At 48.6% G+C, this 19797-nt stretch overlaps 1 protein-coding gene across 1 annotated transcript in view; it reads right to left on the bottom strand.

The window, feature by feature from the left end:
• Nucleotides 1–7232, bottom strand: part of CALM2 (calmodulin 2) — an 81580-nt gene extending 74348 nt beyond the window's left edge. Inside the window, exon 1 of the mRNA XM_085019363.1 lies at nucleotides 7152–7232. Within this exon, the coding sequence (XP_084875489.1) occupies nucleotides 7152–7169 (18 nt within the window). The 5' untranslated portion in view covers nucleotides 7170–7232. The remainder of the gene's footprint in view (nucleotides 1–7151) is intronic.
• Nucleotides 7233–19797: the final 12565 nt, after the last annotated feature.

The following is a 19797-nucleotide window of genomic DNA, read 5'->3' as shown; positions in this document are numbered from 1 at the left end:
GACATCAGAATTGGAACACGACTTTATTTCCCAATGGAAGTGATGTACATCACATCGAAAACTTTAAAGCCATTAAGTGTTTCCTCCTTGTCCTTTTCCTCTTCCAAGAGGTAAAACACACAACAGAGAGATCCTGCCTCTATAGCATGAGTCCAAGATGAGAAAGATATGGAACAGAATTGAATAATGGACATGTAATGTGAGTGAGAATCCTTTGTGATTGAGAGTGCCTGTTACACAGCATAATTTAGTCTAAGCTGACCAATGAAGCTTCATGCAGAACAAGCTGACATCATCAGTGTAAAGTAAAACATGCACTTCCCTTGCATATCTCTCACGTGCTCAAAACTCCACTATAACACTATTACACTTCTGACACCAGAGATGTGGGTTTCCAGTGCAGCAAACAATTCTATGACACCAGTAGAATGTCCTACAATTTAATTGAATTTTGACACTATTTCCTGGAGATAGCATCAGATTCCACAGGTTAAAAGCTCAGTCCTGCAAGATTGTCCACCATCCCCTCTTTAGACACCAGCTGCAAGTCCAGGTTGTCACTTGTGCTTCTGTAGAACCAGCTATATAGATCAGAGAGTCCCACCAACCCCTTTGTGAGGTTTGATTCATTTGCTAAAGGCTCACAGAACTCAGGAAAGCATTTTACTTACTAGATCACCCATTGATTATAAGGGGATATAACTCAGGGATAGACAGAAGAGATGCAAAGAGCAAGATACTTGGGGAAGGGGTACAGAGCCTCCTTGCTCTCTGAGTGCTCACCAATCTGAATGCTCTCCGGATCCTGTCCTTTAGGGTTTTATGGAGGCTTCATTATAGAGACACAATTGATTAAGTCACTGGCCATTGGTGATTGAATTCAATCTCCCCCAGAGGTGTGTGTAGGGAGGTAGGGAGCTCAAAGTTTCAACCCTCTAATCATGACTGGTTGTCCTGGCAACCAGCCCCCACCCCCATCCTTAGGTAATCTAGAAGCTTTCCAAAAATTGCCACATTAATATAAACTCAAAAGTGGTTGAAAGAGGCTTGTTATAAATAACAAAAGATAAGACACCTTTATCACTCTAATCCCTAAAGAAATTTCAAGGGTTTCAGGAGTTCTTAGCCCAGAAAGGAAGGAAGCCTAGATAACTATTTCACAGTATCACGATCAGTTGCACATTGAGCACCTGCACTGTGTGAAGCCCTGAAGAGAAGATGGAAATAAATTTTTTTTTTTTTTTGTCTTTTTGCTATTTCTTTGGGCCGCTCCCACGGCATATGGAGGTTCCCAGGCTAGGGGTTGAATTGGAGCTGTAGCCACCGGCCTGCGCCAGAGCCACAGCAACGCAGGATCCGAGCCACGTCTGCAACCTACACCACAGCTCACGGGCAACGCCGGGTCGTTAACCCACTGAGCAAGGGCAGGGACCGAACCCGCAACCTCATGGTTCCTAGTCGGATTCGTTAACCACTGCGCCACGACGGGAACTCCCAGAAATAATTTTTTAATTAGTCACAATATTCATAACTACCCTTAGCATTGAACTTCGCAGTTCTTAGAACACTGGCATACATTATCTCAGCCATACCCAGGAGGTGGGTATCTTCTCCATTTTACAAATGAGGACACTGAAACCCAGAAGTTAAAGACTCACTCCAATTCACACAGCTCAAATGTGGACCAGCCCCAAGCCCAGCTGGATCTTCGGACTCCCAGTGATCATGTGCTTTAAAAAGCACCTATGACCCAGCCACTGCCCTGAGAGAGCTTAGCGCAAAGGTCAGAGTTGAGACCCACTGCACAGGTGCTCCACCTCCACCCGGCAGCTTGGGCTACAAGCCAGCCCAGCTCTGGGGGCAGAGTTCTGTCTACAGCTCAGCCAACAGCTCTGGGGCCCCACACTTCCCTGGAAGATCTCCTTCCTCTCTGGTCCACTTTTTGTGCTCACTTGGAAGGATCTACTCACCATGGAGATGGGGGCCAAACCACTTCCTAGAAATGCGTCCCCTGGGGAGAGGGAGGCCCTCCATTGCCCCCTCCCTTCAGTCTGCTTTATTTTCTGTGATAAGCTCTGGGGTTTAGATACGAGGGGTGAGGGACTTAACTTTAGAGGACGGCAGAAAATAACAGAAAGGAGAGGAGGGGGAACAAAGACTAAAGGAAAAATTAAAACAAATGAGTTTCCGACATGTAGCCCAGGGGGGGTCCTATTGTTCTAAGGAAATGGAGGTCCTCTGCCCTCTTCTACCCCGTCCTACACCTTTACCCTGACTAAGGCTTCCCAGGTATGACACCCAGGTCAGAAGCTGCAGAACTTGGAGTTCCTGTCATGGTGCAGCGGTTAACGAATCTGACTAGGAACCATGAGGTTGCAGGTTCGATCCCTGCCCTTGCTCAGTGGGTTAAGGATCCAGTGTTGCTGTGAGCTGTGGTGTAGGTTGCAGGCGTGACTTGGATCCCGTGTTGCTGTGGCTATGGCATAGGTCAGCTAAGTCTCCAATTAGACCCCTAGCCTGGGAACCTCCATATGCCGCAAGAGTGGCCCTAGAAAAGGCAAAAAGACAAAAAAAAAAAAAAAGAAAAGAAAAAAAAAAAAAGAAAAAGAAACCTGGTAAGCCAGCCTACACAGCCCCAAGGACTTGCAATACAAAAGTATAAGTGCATCGCCCCAGGGCTCAACTCACTCTCCCCTTCCGCATCCCGCATCTCCCAGCCAGGCTTCACACTGTGGTTTGGTTTGAGCAGGTGACTGGAAGCTACTAGGGTCTCTCTGTTCCTCTGCTAGCTTCTGGGACCACCGACTGCTTGATGACTACTGGGGGGTCACAGTGCCTCCCCCAGGGAGCATCCTACTCAAGTGTGACTCTCACCGAATCCCAGCCTCTTTTGGACACAGTCTTTTATAATGAAAGTGACTTGAGTTCACATATACCCTTTTTTGGAGCAATTATATTATGTGCCACACACTGGAATGAACTCAATTAATAATCACCTCTCCTATTGTTGTTTCTTTATTACAGATGAGAAAACTGAAAAATTCTGGTACAATCTGTAGTGAAATGGTCAAAAGAGGTGTTCTTTTTTTTTTTTTCCAGGGCCACACTTGCGGCATATGGAGGTTCCCAGGCTGAGGGTCAAATCGGAGGTGTAGCTGCTGGGCTACACCACAACCACAGCAACACCAGATCCGAGCTGCGTCTGCAACCTACACCACAGCTCAAGGCAACTCCGGACCCTTAACCCACTGAGCGAGGCCAGGGATCAAACCTACGTCCTCATGGACACTAGTCAGATTCGTTTCCGCTGCACCACAAGAGGAACTCCTGTTAGGAGGTGTTCTTAAGACTCCTGAAGGAGCAGGGGAGATTGGAAAGACAAGATCTGAACAAGCGTTTGGTGATCTGGCAAATACAAGGGTGAGCTGGCTGGAGATCCTGAGCCAGCCCCCTTTTTTCCAGTGAAAAAGAAATTCACCCAAGGGGTGGGCTATCCAGAAAGAGCATTGAATTAGGAGTTGGAAGACCTTGGATCCAAATCCTGAACCTGTCCCTGATCAATAGAGTGACCTAGAATAGGTCATGTTACCTCTCTGAGCCCAGGTTCCTGATCAGTGAAGTGGGGGTTGGGGGGCCAGCTCACCTCTTCTGGTCATTTCACGTAGATAGTAACTGCCCCAGAACTGGTCAGCTTCCTCATCTGCAGTAGAGGTGGAAGCAGTGACCTAAGATTCAGTGATGCCTCTAGTTGCTGGCTCTGAGCACGGCAGAACAGCTGGTAGTGGCCTTCCCGGGAAATGAGCTAGAGGCTGCTACAGTTTGGCAGTTTCCCTGAACAGCTGGTGCGGAGAGCAGGAGGGCAGGACAATCTCTGAGACTCTGGCCAACTGCAGTGTATATTAAGGGCAACCCAGATGGCCGCAAGCCAACAACCCGTGCCTGTATAATTTGCAAGCTGTACTTTCTCCTTTTGAAGGTCTCTCTCTCTCTCTCCCCAGGATATGGGGAGGAGGTTTGTCCCTTTCCACCTCTGCACCTGCCCACCTAAGCAAGGACTCAGCCTGAGCTTCTATTGTCCCCTGGATCCTCTGAGTCTCCTTCCCCAGGGCAAATGGGATCCCTCCCTTGGGCTCCAGGACCACCCTGCCTCCTTGCATAGGCTTTAGAGGACATGGTCAAAAGGAAAATCACATTCTCTTGCCCACCTCTGTTCCAAATGTGGATACAGACTCTTATTTTCCTAAGGATGTAAGGTTAAGAAAACTGCTGAAGGCTTGGGGTTGACAAAAGATACTGAAAATTACAGAAGAAAAACAACTGGAGAAAAGGGAACCCTCCTATACTACTGCTGGGAATGTAAGTTGGTACAGCTACTATGGAAAACAGTATGGAGGCTCCTTAAAAAACTAAATCTAGAACTACCATATGATCCAGCAATCCCATTCCTGGGCACCTCTCCAGAGAAAACCATAATTCAAAAAGATACATGCACCCCAATGATCACTGCAGCACTATTTAAAACAGCCAAGAGGAGTTCCCGTCGTGGCGCAGTGGTTAACGAATCCGACTAGGAACCATGAGGTTGTGGGTTCGATCCCTGCCCTTGCTCAGTGGGTTAACGATCCGGCGTTGCCGTGAGCTGTGGTGTAGGTTGCAGACGCGGCTCGGATCCCGCGTTGCTGTGGCTCTGGCGTAGGCTGGTGGCTACAGCTCCGATTCAACCCCTAGCCTGGGAACCTCCATATGCCGCGGGAGCGGCCCAAGAAATAGCAACAACAACAACAAAAGACAAAAGACAAAAATAAAATAAAATAAAACAGCCAAGACATGGAAGTAACCTAAATGTCCATCAACAGAGGAATGGAAGTGGTACATATATACAATGGAATATTACTCGGCCATAAAGAAGAGTGAAATAATGCCATTTGCAGCAACATGGATGGACCTAGAGATTATCATACTAGGTGAAGCAAGTCAGACAGAGAAGGACAAATATTATCTGACATCACTAATATGTGGAATCTAATTTTAAAGTGATACCAAAGAACTCATTTACAAAACAAAAACAAACTCACAAATTCTGAAATCAAACTTGTGGTTAGCAAAGGGAAAACCAAGCAGGATGGTACTAACACATACACACTGTTATAAATAAACTAACTAAAAATGACCTACTGTATAGCATAGGGAGGTCTACTCAATATTCTGTAATAATCTCTATGGGAAAAAAGAATGAATATATGTATAACTGATTCACTGTATTGTACACCTGAAACTAATACAACATTGTATATCAACTATAATAAAATTTAAGAAAGAAAAAAGAAAAGCAATTAAGTTGGAGATTGTCTACGGGGTCTCCTGGAGTCCACTGACCCATGGCCTGGGGTGCCCTGTGTGCCTTTTCCCTCCACTGCCTTCAGGCCACCATGTGACCGCAGAGTTCACTCCTATAGTCAGGAGGGCCCTGGGCCAGATCTCCCCTGCCTGGAGTTCAGGTCCAAACACTGTTTTCCTCAAGAGAGAAGAGGAAACCCTCTCCTCCTCCACCGCATGGACACTGGAAGAACTTCTGGGGTGAGTGGTGGCTCTGACTGCCCACAAGGAAGACAGCTTTCTGCATTTGTAGGCATGGCCACTGCTTTCTTCCTGTCTCAACTTGTCTATTCCAGAATAGCACTGAGCTTTCCTCTGCATAACCCAAAAGCCCAGTGTTTGTCCCCAAATAAAAAGCAGTCTTTTCCCTTTGGTGGATTTCCCCTCATCCTCTTTCTAAACAGCAAATGGCTGAAGTTTTCAAATTACTGTGTCCCCTGCTGCAAGCCTTCTAGATTGCGGGGTCTGATATGAGAGCACCCCATTCCATAAGTCATCATCAGACATGAACAACCATATTTGGACCAGTCATACTTGAAGGCAGAAGGTACCAAGCAGCCTTCAGAAGCAGGTCCTTTTTAAGAGTCAAGGTTTTAAACTGAGCATAGAATGGCCTGCAGCTCTGCAGCACATCCATCAGCCAGCAGGACCAAATTACCCCTGTGTTTATTTTTTTTTAAAAAGAGGCGTTGACCTATGCATAAACAGCCCTTGACATTGAAAACTGTCATATTAAATACCCAGCTCCTCTGCCCATTATAGCAGCCTCCGGAGCTGTTCCAAATTGTCACCTAGGATGAATATGACAGCAAACAATGCTTTAAAAGTAAGTAATCTGCTCTATAATTATTTTAGCTGCTGCAACTGCCAACCAGCAGGATCACTTATGAAAAAGGATGCAGTCGTCCCTTACTAAAAATGCATGAACATACAGTCTCTTGATTGTGGAAATAATCAGACTATCTAATGCAACAAGACTTAGCCACAGAAGAATTAATTAGAGTGAAATTGATTGAGGAGGAGAGGGTAAAAACCTATCTGTGATGATTCCGGCTCCGATTAAAGTCAAGCATTAATTCTCACCTTCTTCTCGAATTAAGAGCCTCATCTAAATACTCCCCATTAATATTCCAACACACCCCACCCGCCCTTAACCCAAGAGAAACGCAGACATTTCTAATGAAAGCTGAAGACCCTGTTCCGGTTGACTCTCAAACCTCTGTCATCAAGATTTCAGGAGCCTGGAGTTTTTACTATTTTAAATAAAAGACAGCTGGGGCGGGTGAGCAGTGACATCCCCAAATTCATTGTGGTCTTGAGCACTTAGAACTTTTGCTGGGAGATTTTCTTAAAAGCTAAAGGAAGTGTACAACACAAATAAGTATACAACAACCCTCTGAATTCTCTGTCATGCAGTAACCTGCTTTGGTACAAACAAGGGGGTCCTTGAAGGGATCATATATTCCACCTCTCTCCCTGACACCCAGCTGTATCAAACCAGAGACCCATCCGTAATTATCAGCCCTCTCCTGAGAGGCCGCGGGGCGCCGGGCTCCACCACTCCCTTGGTAACACGGATCAGGCAGCTAATATATTCCCAGCTCCTGCTCGCCCTCCCCCTCTTCTCCCTGCAGCCTCTGAAGGATGTGAGGAGAAGCTTCCCGCATCATTGATTTTTCTCGTTTCCCTTTTCCTCCATCACGAGCCCACTCTGTGCTTTCCTGCTCTCCACGCCCAAACCTCCAAAGTGTGCTTCGGTTCACAGGGTCACTGACCTTTCCGTGCTCCTCCATCGGCTGCTATCTTTGCAGCTCTTCTTCCATCTGCCGCCTTGCTTTTGGTCGCATAGCCGTGGTAGGGGGGGTGCATCCTTTGTCCGAGCAGAGACTCGAGGCTGATAAGCAGTTCAGACCCGTCAGAGCGGTCCTTCTGCGAGGGACGCCTCTGCTCGGCACCGTCCAGGGGTACGCGCTGGTCCAGGGGTTGGAGCCTTATGGGCGGAATGTAGGGAGGTAGAAGTAAGGAAACAATACTTGAATGTGGTCTTATTTTCGTCTTCACAACCCTTGGAGAGAGCTGTTCTCAGCAGCCTTCAAGAGAGTCTTCTTCCGCCTTGGGGAGTCCAGCCAGCTCCCCTTGGGGCGTTTAGCAAGACACACCCAGGGGACAGGGCGGTCCAGGCGGAAGGAACAGCCAAAGGGGATCTGGGAACAGCGTGAATGTGGCATGCTTCACCTTCCTTGGCCTACAGGGGAGGTCCCATGTACATTTATGATAAAACACCCATGTCGTCCCCCTCCGCGCCCAGCCCTCCTTGCTGGTCTCAACTGCTTGTAGCATGACTGGGCAGGTGTCAATCAATGGAGGAATCCCGGGTAGGTCACCAAGGAGCTACGGGACTTCTATTATTGAGAGGCTCAGTAGAAGTCCAGATACTCAGGGGCGCAGCCAGACCTATTCTGCAGCCTTGGCTCCAAGGCCCACACCTCCAGGCGCAGGCTCACCGCAGGTGACTTGGAACAACAAAGACGGAATACGGCGGGGAGGTGGGCGGGCCCTGTTTTCTCGGAAAGCTCCTTCACGGCTATGTAAATTTGTAGATGCAAATTGTCACAAGAAGGCAGAGACACCAAAGCAGCCCAGCCCCAGATGCAAATAGTTATGGCGAGGAGAGGGATGGTCACCCCAATACCCGCCCACAGAGCCTGGGCTCCCAGAATCCATGGAAATGTCCCACCCCCCGCACGAAAGCTGCCATGGCCAGAGCCCATCCTCGGCCTCTTCTTTCTCTCCTACAGCATCTCTTCTACATTTTGCATCCCCCAGATTGCCTTCAATTCGGTTATTAGAAACCTAGTTCTGAGGACCTACCTGGTACTTCATCCTTGTCCTTGGTACAGGAGGAAGACGCAGAGATAAAGATGGAATCCCTGCCCTCGAGAATTTCACAGGTTGGCAGGAGGATGATATTAACTCAACCAAAGCACGAAAACCACCATAGCTAGTGAAGCACAACTAATAAATCAGGTGACACCAATTTCACATTGAGTGAAATCAGAGAAAAGGAGCAACACTTGGAATATGGGCTGAGGCGATCAGAAAAATTCCAGGGAATAGGCAGGACTTGAAGCTGAGTTGGCATCACGTGAATTGAGGGGAGAGAAGGAGAATTGCCAGAAAGGTGAGCCTGCGCAAAGGAGGGTGGGCTAGGGAACCCTTCACCCTGGCTGGAGGGGAAGGTAAAGCTGGGGGATGAGGGTAGCCAAGCTTTGCCAGCCTTGAATGTTAGCGTTAGAGGTTTGGATTTTAGCCTACACTGTCAGATCTCAAACTTTGGTGTGCTCCAGTGTTAGCTGGGATGCTAGTTAAAATGAGGGTTCCCAGGCCTTAGCCCTTTAGGTATGGGACATTTTAAACAAGCATCCTAGGTGACTCTCAAAGTGGCCCACAGACACGATGGCTGAAAATCCTCTTCTGGCCATTTTGTCCTTCCTGTGGGTAAAGCCAGGCTTTGTTTGCACCATGGAAACCATGGGGCTGCAGAGGGTACCCAGCTTCTACAAGAATGTTGAGCCCTTTCTCCTAGGAACCTGGAATCTGGGGCAAGGAATTCTTTTGACTACACAACAGGCAAAGGGAAAGCGGCCCCAGTGAACGACCAAATAGAGAAGTGGCTCCTGTAGAAGAGTGGAGGAGCTGCCTTACACCCTAGGACCCCATGGGCCCCTCTTAAGCTACCCTACTGATTAAAAATGGAGCCAACAGGGAGTTCCTGTTGTGGCGCAGTGGAAACAAATCCACCTAGGAACCACAAGGTTTCGGGTTCAATCCCTGGCCTCGCTCAGTGGGTTAAGGATCTGGCGTGGTGGTGACTGGTTGTGTAGGTTGAAAATGTGGCTTGGATCCTGCGTTGCTGTGGCTGTGGTGCAGGCCAGCAGCCATAGCTCCGATTTGACTCCTAGCCTGGGAACCTCCATATGCCGTGGGTGTGGCCCTAAAAAAAAAAAAAAAAAAAAGGAACCAACAATGAAACAAATTTGGTGGAGATTTTTTTAATATGATAAAAGGGTTCAGCTCTAAGTTCCTTTAAGTAGCTATTTCCTCTTAACACAGTAACATGCAGAGCCCCAGATCTGCCCTTTAATACACAGGTTTTGTGGCAAATTACTGACCGTCCCTATCAAACCTGTTTGTTCAACATCTCAATTTTTTTTTTTTTTTTTTGTCTTTTTGCCTTTTCTAGGGCCGCTCCCGTGGCATATGGAGGGTCCCAGGCTAGGGGTCCAATCGGAGCTGTAGCCGCCGGCCTGCACCAGGGCCACAGCAACGCTGGATCCGAGCCGCGTCTGCGACCCACACCACAGCTCACGGCAACGCCAGATCCTTAACCCACTGAGCGAGGCCAGGGATCGAACCCACAACCTCATGGTTCCTAGTCAGATTGGTTAACCACTGCGCCACAATGGGAACTCCAGAAAATCTATAAATCTTTCATCTAGATTTACAAAGTATTAACATTGCCATTTTTTTTCTTTTTCTCTCTTTATATAAGTGTATAAATATTTATACAGATATCTATGTGTATAACTGGGTCACTTTGCTGTACAGCATATATATATATGCTTTCTTTTTGCCAAAGCCTTTGAAAATCACAGATATCCTGACATTTCATCCCAAACACTTAAGCAGCAGGACAGGAGTTCCCATCATGGTTCAGCAGAAACAAATCTGACATCCATGAGGACACAGGTTCGATCCCTGGCCTCGATCAGTCAGTTAAGGATCCAGCAATGCCGTGAGCTGTGATGTAGGTCGAAGACACAGCTCAGATCCCAAGTTGCTGTCTCTGTGGTGTAGGTCGGCAGCCACAGCTCCAATTCAACCCCTAGCCTGGGAACCTCCATATGCCCCGGTTGCGGCCCTAAAAAAGACCAAAAAAAAAAAAAAAAAAAAAAAAAAAAAGGAACCAGGACATTTCTCCAATAATTTCCCTCATAAGCACAATTTCATTATCACACTTAAGAAATTTAACATTGGTTCAGTAATATTAGCTTATAGAACATATTTAAATGTCTTTGATTCTTCCAAAAATATCCATTATGGCTTTTTTAAAAAGAAAAATCCAGAACATAGTTGAGATTCACACAGTATATTGCATTGTCATATCTCTTTAGTTTCCTTTAATCTAGAGCAATCTCCCTGACTTTGTTGTTGTTTATGACTTTGGCATTTTTGAAGGGTCCAGGCAAATTCTCCTTTAAAATGTCCCACCACCTGGATTTGTCTGCTTTGATTCAAGCTATTGGGAGCAAAAATATACTTCGAAGGGAAGGCAGTGTCCTTTCTGTGCTGTGCCATGGTGTCGGGAGGCACATCATGCCTATTTGTCCCATTAGTGATGATGGTGATGACAAGTGGATTTATCTCAGGTGTGCCCTGGACATTTTGACACCTGGTTTCATCCAACTAGGCACCATGTAGCTCTTATTGACCAACTCAGTCAAACTAAAAGTGCTTGAGGACAAGAACTGAGTCTTCTCCTTTGGAAAACAATGCTTTGCCATTTACAAGACTCTTTCATATAGATTATCTCATTTTTTCCTGACATCACTGATGGAGAGATTTTTAATCCCCATTTATAGGAATGCAAAATCTCACAGTGCTTAGGAACCCTGATGTGGAATCCCAGGCCCACCCTTTAATAAATGGGCTTTTGGGTTTTTTGTTTTTTCGTATTTTATGTTTTTTGGCTGTTTTAGGGCCGCACTCAGGGCAGATGGAAGTTCCCAGGCTAGAGCTTGAATCAGAGCTGTAGCGCACGACCTACATGAGAGCAATGCCAGATTCAAGCCATGTCTGTGAGCGACTACACCACAGCTCATGGCAACAGCAGATCCTTAACCCACTGAGGGAGGCCAGGGATTGAACCCTTGTCCTCATGGATACTATTTGGGCTTGTTACTGCTGAGCCACGATGGAAATTCCTAACAAATGGGTTTTACTTACATACAGAATGGATAAATAACAAGGTCCTACTGTATAGCACAGGCAACTCTATTCAATATCCTGAGATAAACCATAAGGGAAAAAAATATAAAAATTAATGTATATATGTATAACTGAATCACTTTGCTGTATACCAGAAACTAATATAACATTATAAATCAGCTATACTTAAATAAATAAATGAAAGAATAAATAAATAAATGGGTTTTATGGCAAGTTACTTAACCTCTGTCTTTTGTGTGTGTGTGCTTTTTAAGGCCTCACTCCAGGGAGGCTCCCAGGCCTAGGGTCTAACTGGAGCCAGAGCTGCCAGGCTACACCACAGCCACAGCAACGCAGGATCCAAGCCGTGTCTATGACCTATACCACAGCCCACGGCAACGCCGGACCCTTAATCCACTGAGCAAGGCCAGGGATTGAGCCTGCAACCTCATGGTTCCTAGTCAGATTTGTTTCCGCTGCACCATGATGGGAACACCTTAACCTCTGCCTTAATTCTCTTTTTGCTTAACTGTAATATATGGATAATAATATCTTCCTCCTAGAGCTGTGAGGACTAAATGAGGGGACCAAAAATAAAATATTTGACATAGTGCTTAGAAATGCTAAAAAAAAAAAAATTAAAGGGTTCAGTGGATAGAGCTAAACACATCACGCACACATTCAACATGCATGTCCAAAACAATTTAAAGGTCCATCTACAGATGAATGGATTAAGAAGATGTTGTACATATATACAATGGAATACTCCTCAGCCACTAAAAAAAGAACAAAATAATGCCATTTGCAGCAACATGAATGCAACTAGAGATTATTACACTAAGTGAAGTAAGTCAGAAATAGAAAGACATACCAAATGATATCGCTTATATGTGGAATCTAAAATATGGTACAAATGAACCCATCTACAGAACAGAGATAGACTCACACACATAGAGAATAAACTTGTGGTTGCCAAGAGGGAGGGGAGAGGGAGTGGGATGGACTGGGAGTTTGGGGTTAGCAGATGCAAACTATTCCATTTAAAATGGACAAGCAATGAGGTCCTACTCTATAGCACAGGGAACCACATCCAGTCTCTTGAGATAGACCATGATGGAAGATAATATAAGAAATGTATACTGGATCACTTTACTGCACAGCAGAAATTGGTACAACATCATAAATCAACTATACTTTCATTTTTAAAAAAATCGCACACAAAAAAATTCCCATGCATGTCTATACTGATGCCTGAGGAGATAAAGTTCTTCCTTGTGATCACAGCTCAGCAAGGAACAGAGCTCGGATTCAAATCCCATCCCCTGACCCAAATCCAAATTGTACGCCTATTCTCCACATGCCACCCTGTGGCAATGGACTAGCCAGTGTCACTATTTAGGAACCACTGGATCAAAATCATATGAATAGTGTGTGAAAATTAGACTCGATTTGAAATATCTTATCCACACGTAATTCCAAGATGCATGCCAGGCCCTCCTGCTCCAATTATACGGGGGGCCAAGGGGCCCCACAGTGATGCCATTTCTTCTGCCAGAGTCTTGCCTTCAGTTTATCACTGGATCACTGGGCAGTCGCACAACATCCCCACATTGAACAGCAGTCGCCGTGCACCCCTCTGCCCCCTGGAGGCAGTGCCAGTGCCTTAGGGCTGGAGATCGCTTAGTGTTTATCCCTAAGCATTCCCCTGCTCTGCCCCTGTGAGCCATTGGTCTGGAGGAGGGGCAGGACTGGAGAATTGTCCTGGGTTAAAGTGAGAGGTTCTAGGGGTCCAAGCCAGGCAGAGGTCTCTGAAAGCCCCCTTTTGTTTCACTGGAAATTCCCATTCCTACTTTTTTTCATAATGGCCACATCTGCAGCCTATGGAAGTTCTCAGGCTAGGGATCACATTGGAGCTGGAACTATCAGACCACACCACAACTCACAGCAACCCCTGATGCTTTCACCCACTGAGGGAGGCCAGGGATTGAACCCGCATCCTCATGGATACTAGTCGGTTTCTTAACCCACTGAGCCACAAGGGGAACTCCTCCCATTCCTCCTTTCTACTAAGCACCCCAGCCCCAATCCCAGTCTACAGGAGGGAAATCCATAGCAGTGGCAAACCATCATTTTGAGCCAAAGGTCTTTATTCCATGTGAACTGGGATGGATCCACTTAAGAACTAATCCCACCTGACTGGGCTGGTGAAGTGTAGGTTTGCTGCTCAGATGTGTGTCTGGGGTTCAAAGAGGGAAAGACCACTTCTAATGAAGTGGAGAGGGTGGGCCTTGGGGAAGGGTGAGTTGGATGTGGATAGTCAGGAAGGCAGAAGAATGACGGTCCCGATTTGGGGGGGATAAGAGGCCAGAGCATTAGTAAAGGCACAGAGGTTGGATAACAAAGGGCCCAATCTGGGGACAGAGGGCAGGTGTCTGCAGGAGGAGCAGGAGGCAGGCACTGAGCAGGTGGGAGCCCCTCCCTTCTGGCACAGAGAAGACCATGGCTGTGGAGCAAATGAATATTTCATTGATGGAAAGTTGGCCGTGGCCGTGGTGCTTGGGAGGCGGATTCTGATTTCACGGCCTGTGTACCCAGATGTCTGATTAGGCTGCAGGAGGGAGGCACCCCTTCACCCCCACCCACCAGGTTCCCCAGCCCAGGAGGGCATGGATGCTGACCTTTCTTCCCGGCAGCAACACTGGGAGTACACGCTCCGGCCGGGGCAAGATGAGCAATCCCAACACTTCACCGGCTCCAGACCCACCTTGGTTCCAGTTGTTCAACCGACATGATGTAGCACATGCTGTGTGCCAGGCATCATGGTAAGCTCCAAGGAGACACAGATGCCTCTACCCTGGGTGACAGCTTGGGAACACAGATCCCCTAACGGGTCTCTAATTGTGGGCAGAACAAAGCATGGTGGGGTCCTGGGGGGTGATTCATCAACCGGGGCCTGGGGCTTCACAGGGGAAGAGCCCCCTGTGCTGACGGGTTCCTTAGAGAAGAAGGGAAAGAATGGTCACCAGCATTTAGTGAGGACGGCGTTTTGCCAAAACACCGTGCTAGGAGCTTGCTCTATACTACAACCTTCAGTCTCAGTCATTGTAACAGCAGATATTATAATTCCTGCTTGTGCAGATAAAAGACATTCTAGGTGGGAACATCCACAGAAACACACATGAAAGAATTTGGGAACATGGGGACCATTTAGCGATTGGAGAGGCTGAAGCAGTGGAGGCTTAAAGGAAGGCTGGTACAAAATGAGACAGGGTTGGGGCTTTGCATGTCAGGATAACAGTTTTGGACTTTATCCACTTGGCCCTGGAAAGTCTCTGAAGGGTAATGAAAAGGACTGTGCCAAATGTAGCTCCTTCTGCCCTGACTCTCTCCCTGGTCCTGGCCGCCTCGCCAAATCCTAACCATTGCTCATCATATCAACAGATATTGACTGTACATCCTTACTGTGGGCCAGGCACTGTGCTGGGTGCTGGGGGTATGGCATGAACAACACAAGGTCCTGGTCTCAGAGTCCCAGTTTGGGCTCAGTGGGTTAAGAACCCCACTGGTGTCCAGGAGGACGCAGGTTCGATCCCTGCCTTGCTCAGTAGATTAAGGATCTGGTGTTGCCTTGAGCTGCAGTATACGTCACAGATGTGGCTCAGATCCTGCATTATTGCGGCTGTAGCAGCTCTGATTCAACCCCTTCGCCCGGGGAACTTCCATATGCTGCACATGCGACCCTAAATAAAACAAAAAAGGGGAGGACTAGTCTATGGAGCAATGGAGAAGGGGGTAGAAGAGGGAGATAGACAATACCTAGTAAACACACACACTAATATATAAAACCTTGTGACAGGTGCAGTGACAAACATAAAACACAGAAATGGGATGAGGAAGGGTGGGGAGGCTGCATTAGTTAGTGGTTTCCTTTCCTGTCCATGGAGCTATGGGCAACAGGGGTCTTCGGACAGGGAGCCGGGGTGGGGGGGTCAATTTCCTCCATTTCTGATTCTTTTCTGAAAGTAAGTGAAGTTCTTAGAGAACAAGGGTCCAGGCTTCCAACATTCCTAGGCCACTGATGCTGCTCCCCTCCCACCCTCCCAACCCAAGCCTCAGGCAAAGAGCACCTGACTTAAACCAGCAAGAGGCTCGGTATGGGGTAGCCAGCGGGAGCGGTCCCTGAACCCAAGAGCTGGAAAGGAGGAGAGACAGAGGCCATGCCGGACGGATGGTAGATGTTTAGAGGACATCTCCAGGGATGGGTTCCTCTCCCTGCCCCCATGAGCTGCTGCAGAATTTCATCTTCCTGGCAGCCAGCAGGGTTCCTCTTCCTCTGAATCTGCCCCTCTGTTTCAGGGCCCTATCTTGGCCATTCCTCATGGGCGGGGAGAAGACAGACTTAAACTCAAGCCCAGCGGGCCTCAGAGAAAGTAAGGCAGCCTGAGTCGTCTCTTCCCCGGCTCACAAAATCCTGCACACTTGCAACGTCTTTGAGGTCCCCCCGGGTGACCAGATCCACCTTTGTCCTGAGAATAAGGGAGGAGCGTGTGGGATACTGGCGGGGGGGCAGGGGGCAGGGGGCAGGGGGGACTTGTCATGCCCCATTTTCTGGAACATGGAGCTGGAGAAGCTAGGAGGGCCGAGGTGTGGATCTTTTCTAGGAGTGGCCCTCCGAAAACGAGTGTCAGGGCTGGAGCGGACCTGCTGGGACGAGGACTACATGCCCCAAGCGGGTGGCGAGCAGGTCAGACCGGTGGGGCTGGATCCCAAGCAGGGGCCATCCTGGATGGAGATTGGGCAGATGCTAGGCTAGGGTGGGAGCAAGAGCCTAACTCATGACTGCACCAAGCTGGGGGGAGGGAAGGGTGAGAGAGGGGTGAGGATGGGCCCTGGGTAGGCTGCAGTCCAGAGGCTGTATCAGGATCTAGTCAAGATATGCTTCGAAATCCGGAGAAGGAGGCGATCCATGTTGGCTCTCAGTGCCTTCCATCCTTCCAAAGAATCCTGCTGGGTCTGGTCTTATCACAGCCGTTTTGCCCTCCTGCTTCCCTCAGGGAGTCATGGAAACAACCTGGGGCTCTGGAGGATAATTGGGTAGCTGCCTCACAGGCTTAGAGGACCTCTTTCCACCTTTGCACTCTCCTTTGGGATTTGCTAAAGCCCAGCCTTCTGAGAGCTGATGAGAAAAGAGAGTGTTTTCTTGATTTCGCAGAGCAGAACACTGCACCCAGTGAAGCTCCAGGTAATGCAGAATTTGAGATGGCCGTGTGTGAAAGAGTGCAAATCCATCCTCATAATTTTTCTGAGATTCCATCTCAAGCATCCTTTGGCTGAATAAAGGGGAATTCAGCGCTCTCCCCACCCCCTTCTCCCTCTCTCCCTCTCTCTCTCTCCACAAACACATACACCCTCCCCCGCACCCATTTCAGAATCCTCTTTTTTTTCTGCCAACATCTCTGCTTCCTCCTCCTCCTCCCCACCTCCCTTCTCTGCCAGAACACACCAGGACAAGGAGCCTCCCAGCCACGGAAGCTGGTTTCTCTGCGGGAGCAAGCAGTTAATACAGACCGGACTGCAATGTCATTGCTGCCCTGAGCTGGTTTCTCAGTCTCGCTAGGGTCAAACGTAAACCAAGGAATGATGCAATTGTATCCCTGCAGCCTTCACTCAAAAGCCCCCCCTCGCCCCGGGTCAGTGGCCCCGGGGAGCTGGCTCTGTTGCTGTTTTAGGAGACTCACTTCTTGTGGCAGGGGGCTGCTTGGTTCCTTGCCAGGGATCCGCTGCTCCCATGGGCTTGGGAAGGGTACCCATAAAATGTGGATTCATAAACGAGATGCAAAGTGTCCCCAAACTGAATGCACACGTGTGAGTATGTGCATTTTTTCCCTGAGGGTGAAGCTCTATTTGGTAGGTCAGATTCTCAAAGGAATCAGAGCCCCTCTGAGAGTTTTACTAGTTTGGGGCAATAGGTAAATTAAGACATTGAAATCTGCCTCTCTCGTTCCCCTCCCCGAAGGGTGTGCCTTTTATGCAATTCCTCATCTAAAAGGGAAGCCTGAGCCCATGGAAGTCGGGGGCTGAACATCCTGAATATGCCATTCTTTGGATAGTCACCAAGAGAAGATCTGAGCAGGAGACATGATGTCACCTTCAGGGAGGAGATGCTTGCGTTGTCTGAAGAGAGGGGAGGAGGAATGAGGAGAATCGGTGGCCTTGAACCCGCCCCCCAAGGAGAGACCAGAGCACCTTTCTGGGATGCAGTCCAGGCTCTGCCTTGAAAATGCAGCTCCAAAAGAGATGCTGTGCAGATTCCAAGCTGCCAAATCCCAGAGCCCAGAGGGACAAAGCAACCTTGACCAACCCAGATGGTCTCTGGGCATCCTGGGCACTACCCACCAGGATCTGGAGCCCCAAGTGCAGAGCCAGGGCAGAGTCGGAACTAAGAAGCTTCATGCCAAGCCCCAGCTCCCCTGGGCTCCCAGGGGAGGAGGAAAAGAGAATGGGGGGGCCTCCGCCCATTTCTCCCCCACCCAGCCCCGCCCTCCTGCCAGCCTATGAGTCTCTTTAGCCCTTGGCATGGTAATTAACGCCAGGAAGTTATGCATCAGCCTCGGCCAGCTAATGTGGCAAGAGCTCCCTCCTGACAGCAGAGCTAATAAGAAATTTGCTAATGCAATTGATCACTTTAAAAAGCCATATGTCGGTGGGGATGAGCGCTTCTCTGCAGCAGCTAGTCTAACTGTCAGAGTAGAGAGCAGCCAGCCGCTCTCGGAAGCGGGTGAGGACGATGTCTGCACTGAATCAGTGGTGCAATGCAGCAGGCGGGGGCGCTGGGAGGAGGGGTGTGGGCTGAGCCTGAGGACCCCAGCTCCCAGGAAGCCAGCTCCCAGGAAGCCAGCCTCTGCAGGCCTGTTTTAAGGACCTATTAAGAGCCCTGAGCTGCAGCCCCTGCTGGAAAGCTGCACTTGCAGCCTCTCTGCTCGAGCCACAGTATTAAAAGAAGGACCAGCTCTGGCTGCAAGGACAGCTGATCTCAAGCCACAGCCAGAAGCAAGTATCAACACACCAGAGCCCCCTCAGGCTTCTGCTGGGGGCAGGGCTGGAATCTGCGGCAAATCTGCTTTTTCTCTCCCAGCCCCCTGCCATGATTTCAGCCGCTCATCCCGAGTCAAATGCCGAGAAAGAAGATTGGAAATCCAGCTCAGGCCCGCCGAAGTCTGCTCCCATTTGAGACAACAGGCAACTTGCTCTGAATGCCTGGGGTTTGGCAACGGTTACTGGAACGGGGAGAAACTGCTGTGATGGGATTTCGCCTCCAACACTCACTCCGGAAACATTTTCCCCGGAAAGAAATCCATAGAGAAGCAAGTGCAGGACGTGACCTCTGTGGAAACGGGGCCCAGGGCTACCAGGAACGCTGCTGGAGGGACTGAGGGACTAAGGGTGTCCACGTCCTTAGCAGGCTGGATCCCCACTGCTTTCTGGAAGAGTCCTCACTCTCAGTTATCCTTGCGAATGAGGGTGGGGGTGGGGAGAGGGATGAGGGAGGACCGGCCACCAAGAGGCAGAGAAACGTCATACCCAGCCTCGATCCATTCAGTTTTCCTCTAAACCACTTGTGGATGCTCCTTGCTCCCCAGCCTTTACATGAATGCTTTGAATTTGGGGTGGAGGCACTCGAAGAAGACAAAGCACAGGGATCAGGTCATGGGTAGTGTGTGTACCACACCCAGTAACCCAGAGGAGCCTAGTTCCGTTCCGGCAATACCTGGCCCAGCAGGCTGCCTTCCTACTCAAGACCTTCCTTAGCCTGATGACTCCCTTAGCCTCCGGGGTGAGGGCGAGGCCAGGAATGGGTGCAATTGCTTTATGAGTTTCATCTGCAGGAGAGGAGGTTTTGCAAGAAGGCCCCTCAGTGAGGTGATGTTACCTGTGTGTCTGTGCAACCTGGGGGCAGTGGGCAGTGGGCAACTCCTCCGGCTTCCTGAAAGGCCCAGCCCAGCACCCAGGCAGAGTGGCCACAGTGGCCAGAGATCTGAGCAGCACAGCCTCTAAGCTTTGGTCCAAGCCCTCAGCAATCAAGGCTACGGGAGCAAAGAGGATCATCTGCTGGAGCTGCTGGAGGTGAAGAAGGTCCCAGGGGCTACTTTTTGTGCCCTTGAAAATGCACTTGAATATCTAAAGTGCCATCTATCCTTTTGTTTAAAAAATTTTTTTTGACTTTTCCTGGTTCTCCTCCCAAGTTTATTTTTCCAAATCAGTGTTAATACTATTTCTGCCAAGGTAAAACAAAGATAACTCTGTTGATATTTGACTAGAATTAATAGATTCATTTAGGGAAAAATTTTTACAAAACTGAGTCTTTCTATTCAAGTTAGAATTTTGCCATTTAAATAGAGCCTTGCTATCGGAGGACTTTTAAAAACTCCACTT

This window comes from Sus scrofa, chromosome 3 (assembly GCF_054392235.1).
Source record: "Sus scrofa isolate SSC_HxYL_T2T_F1_AM1 chromosome 3, Sscrofa_HxYL_maternal_Yorkshire_Landrace_v2.0, whole genome shotgun sequence".
NCBI lineage: Eukaryota > Metazoa > Chordata > Mammalia > Artiodactyla > Suidae > Sus > Sus scrofa.
The sequence above is the reverse complement of the archived record's forward strand: the minus strand, read 5'-3'. Positions and strand labels throughout refer to the sequence as shown.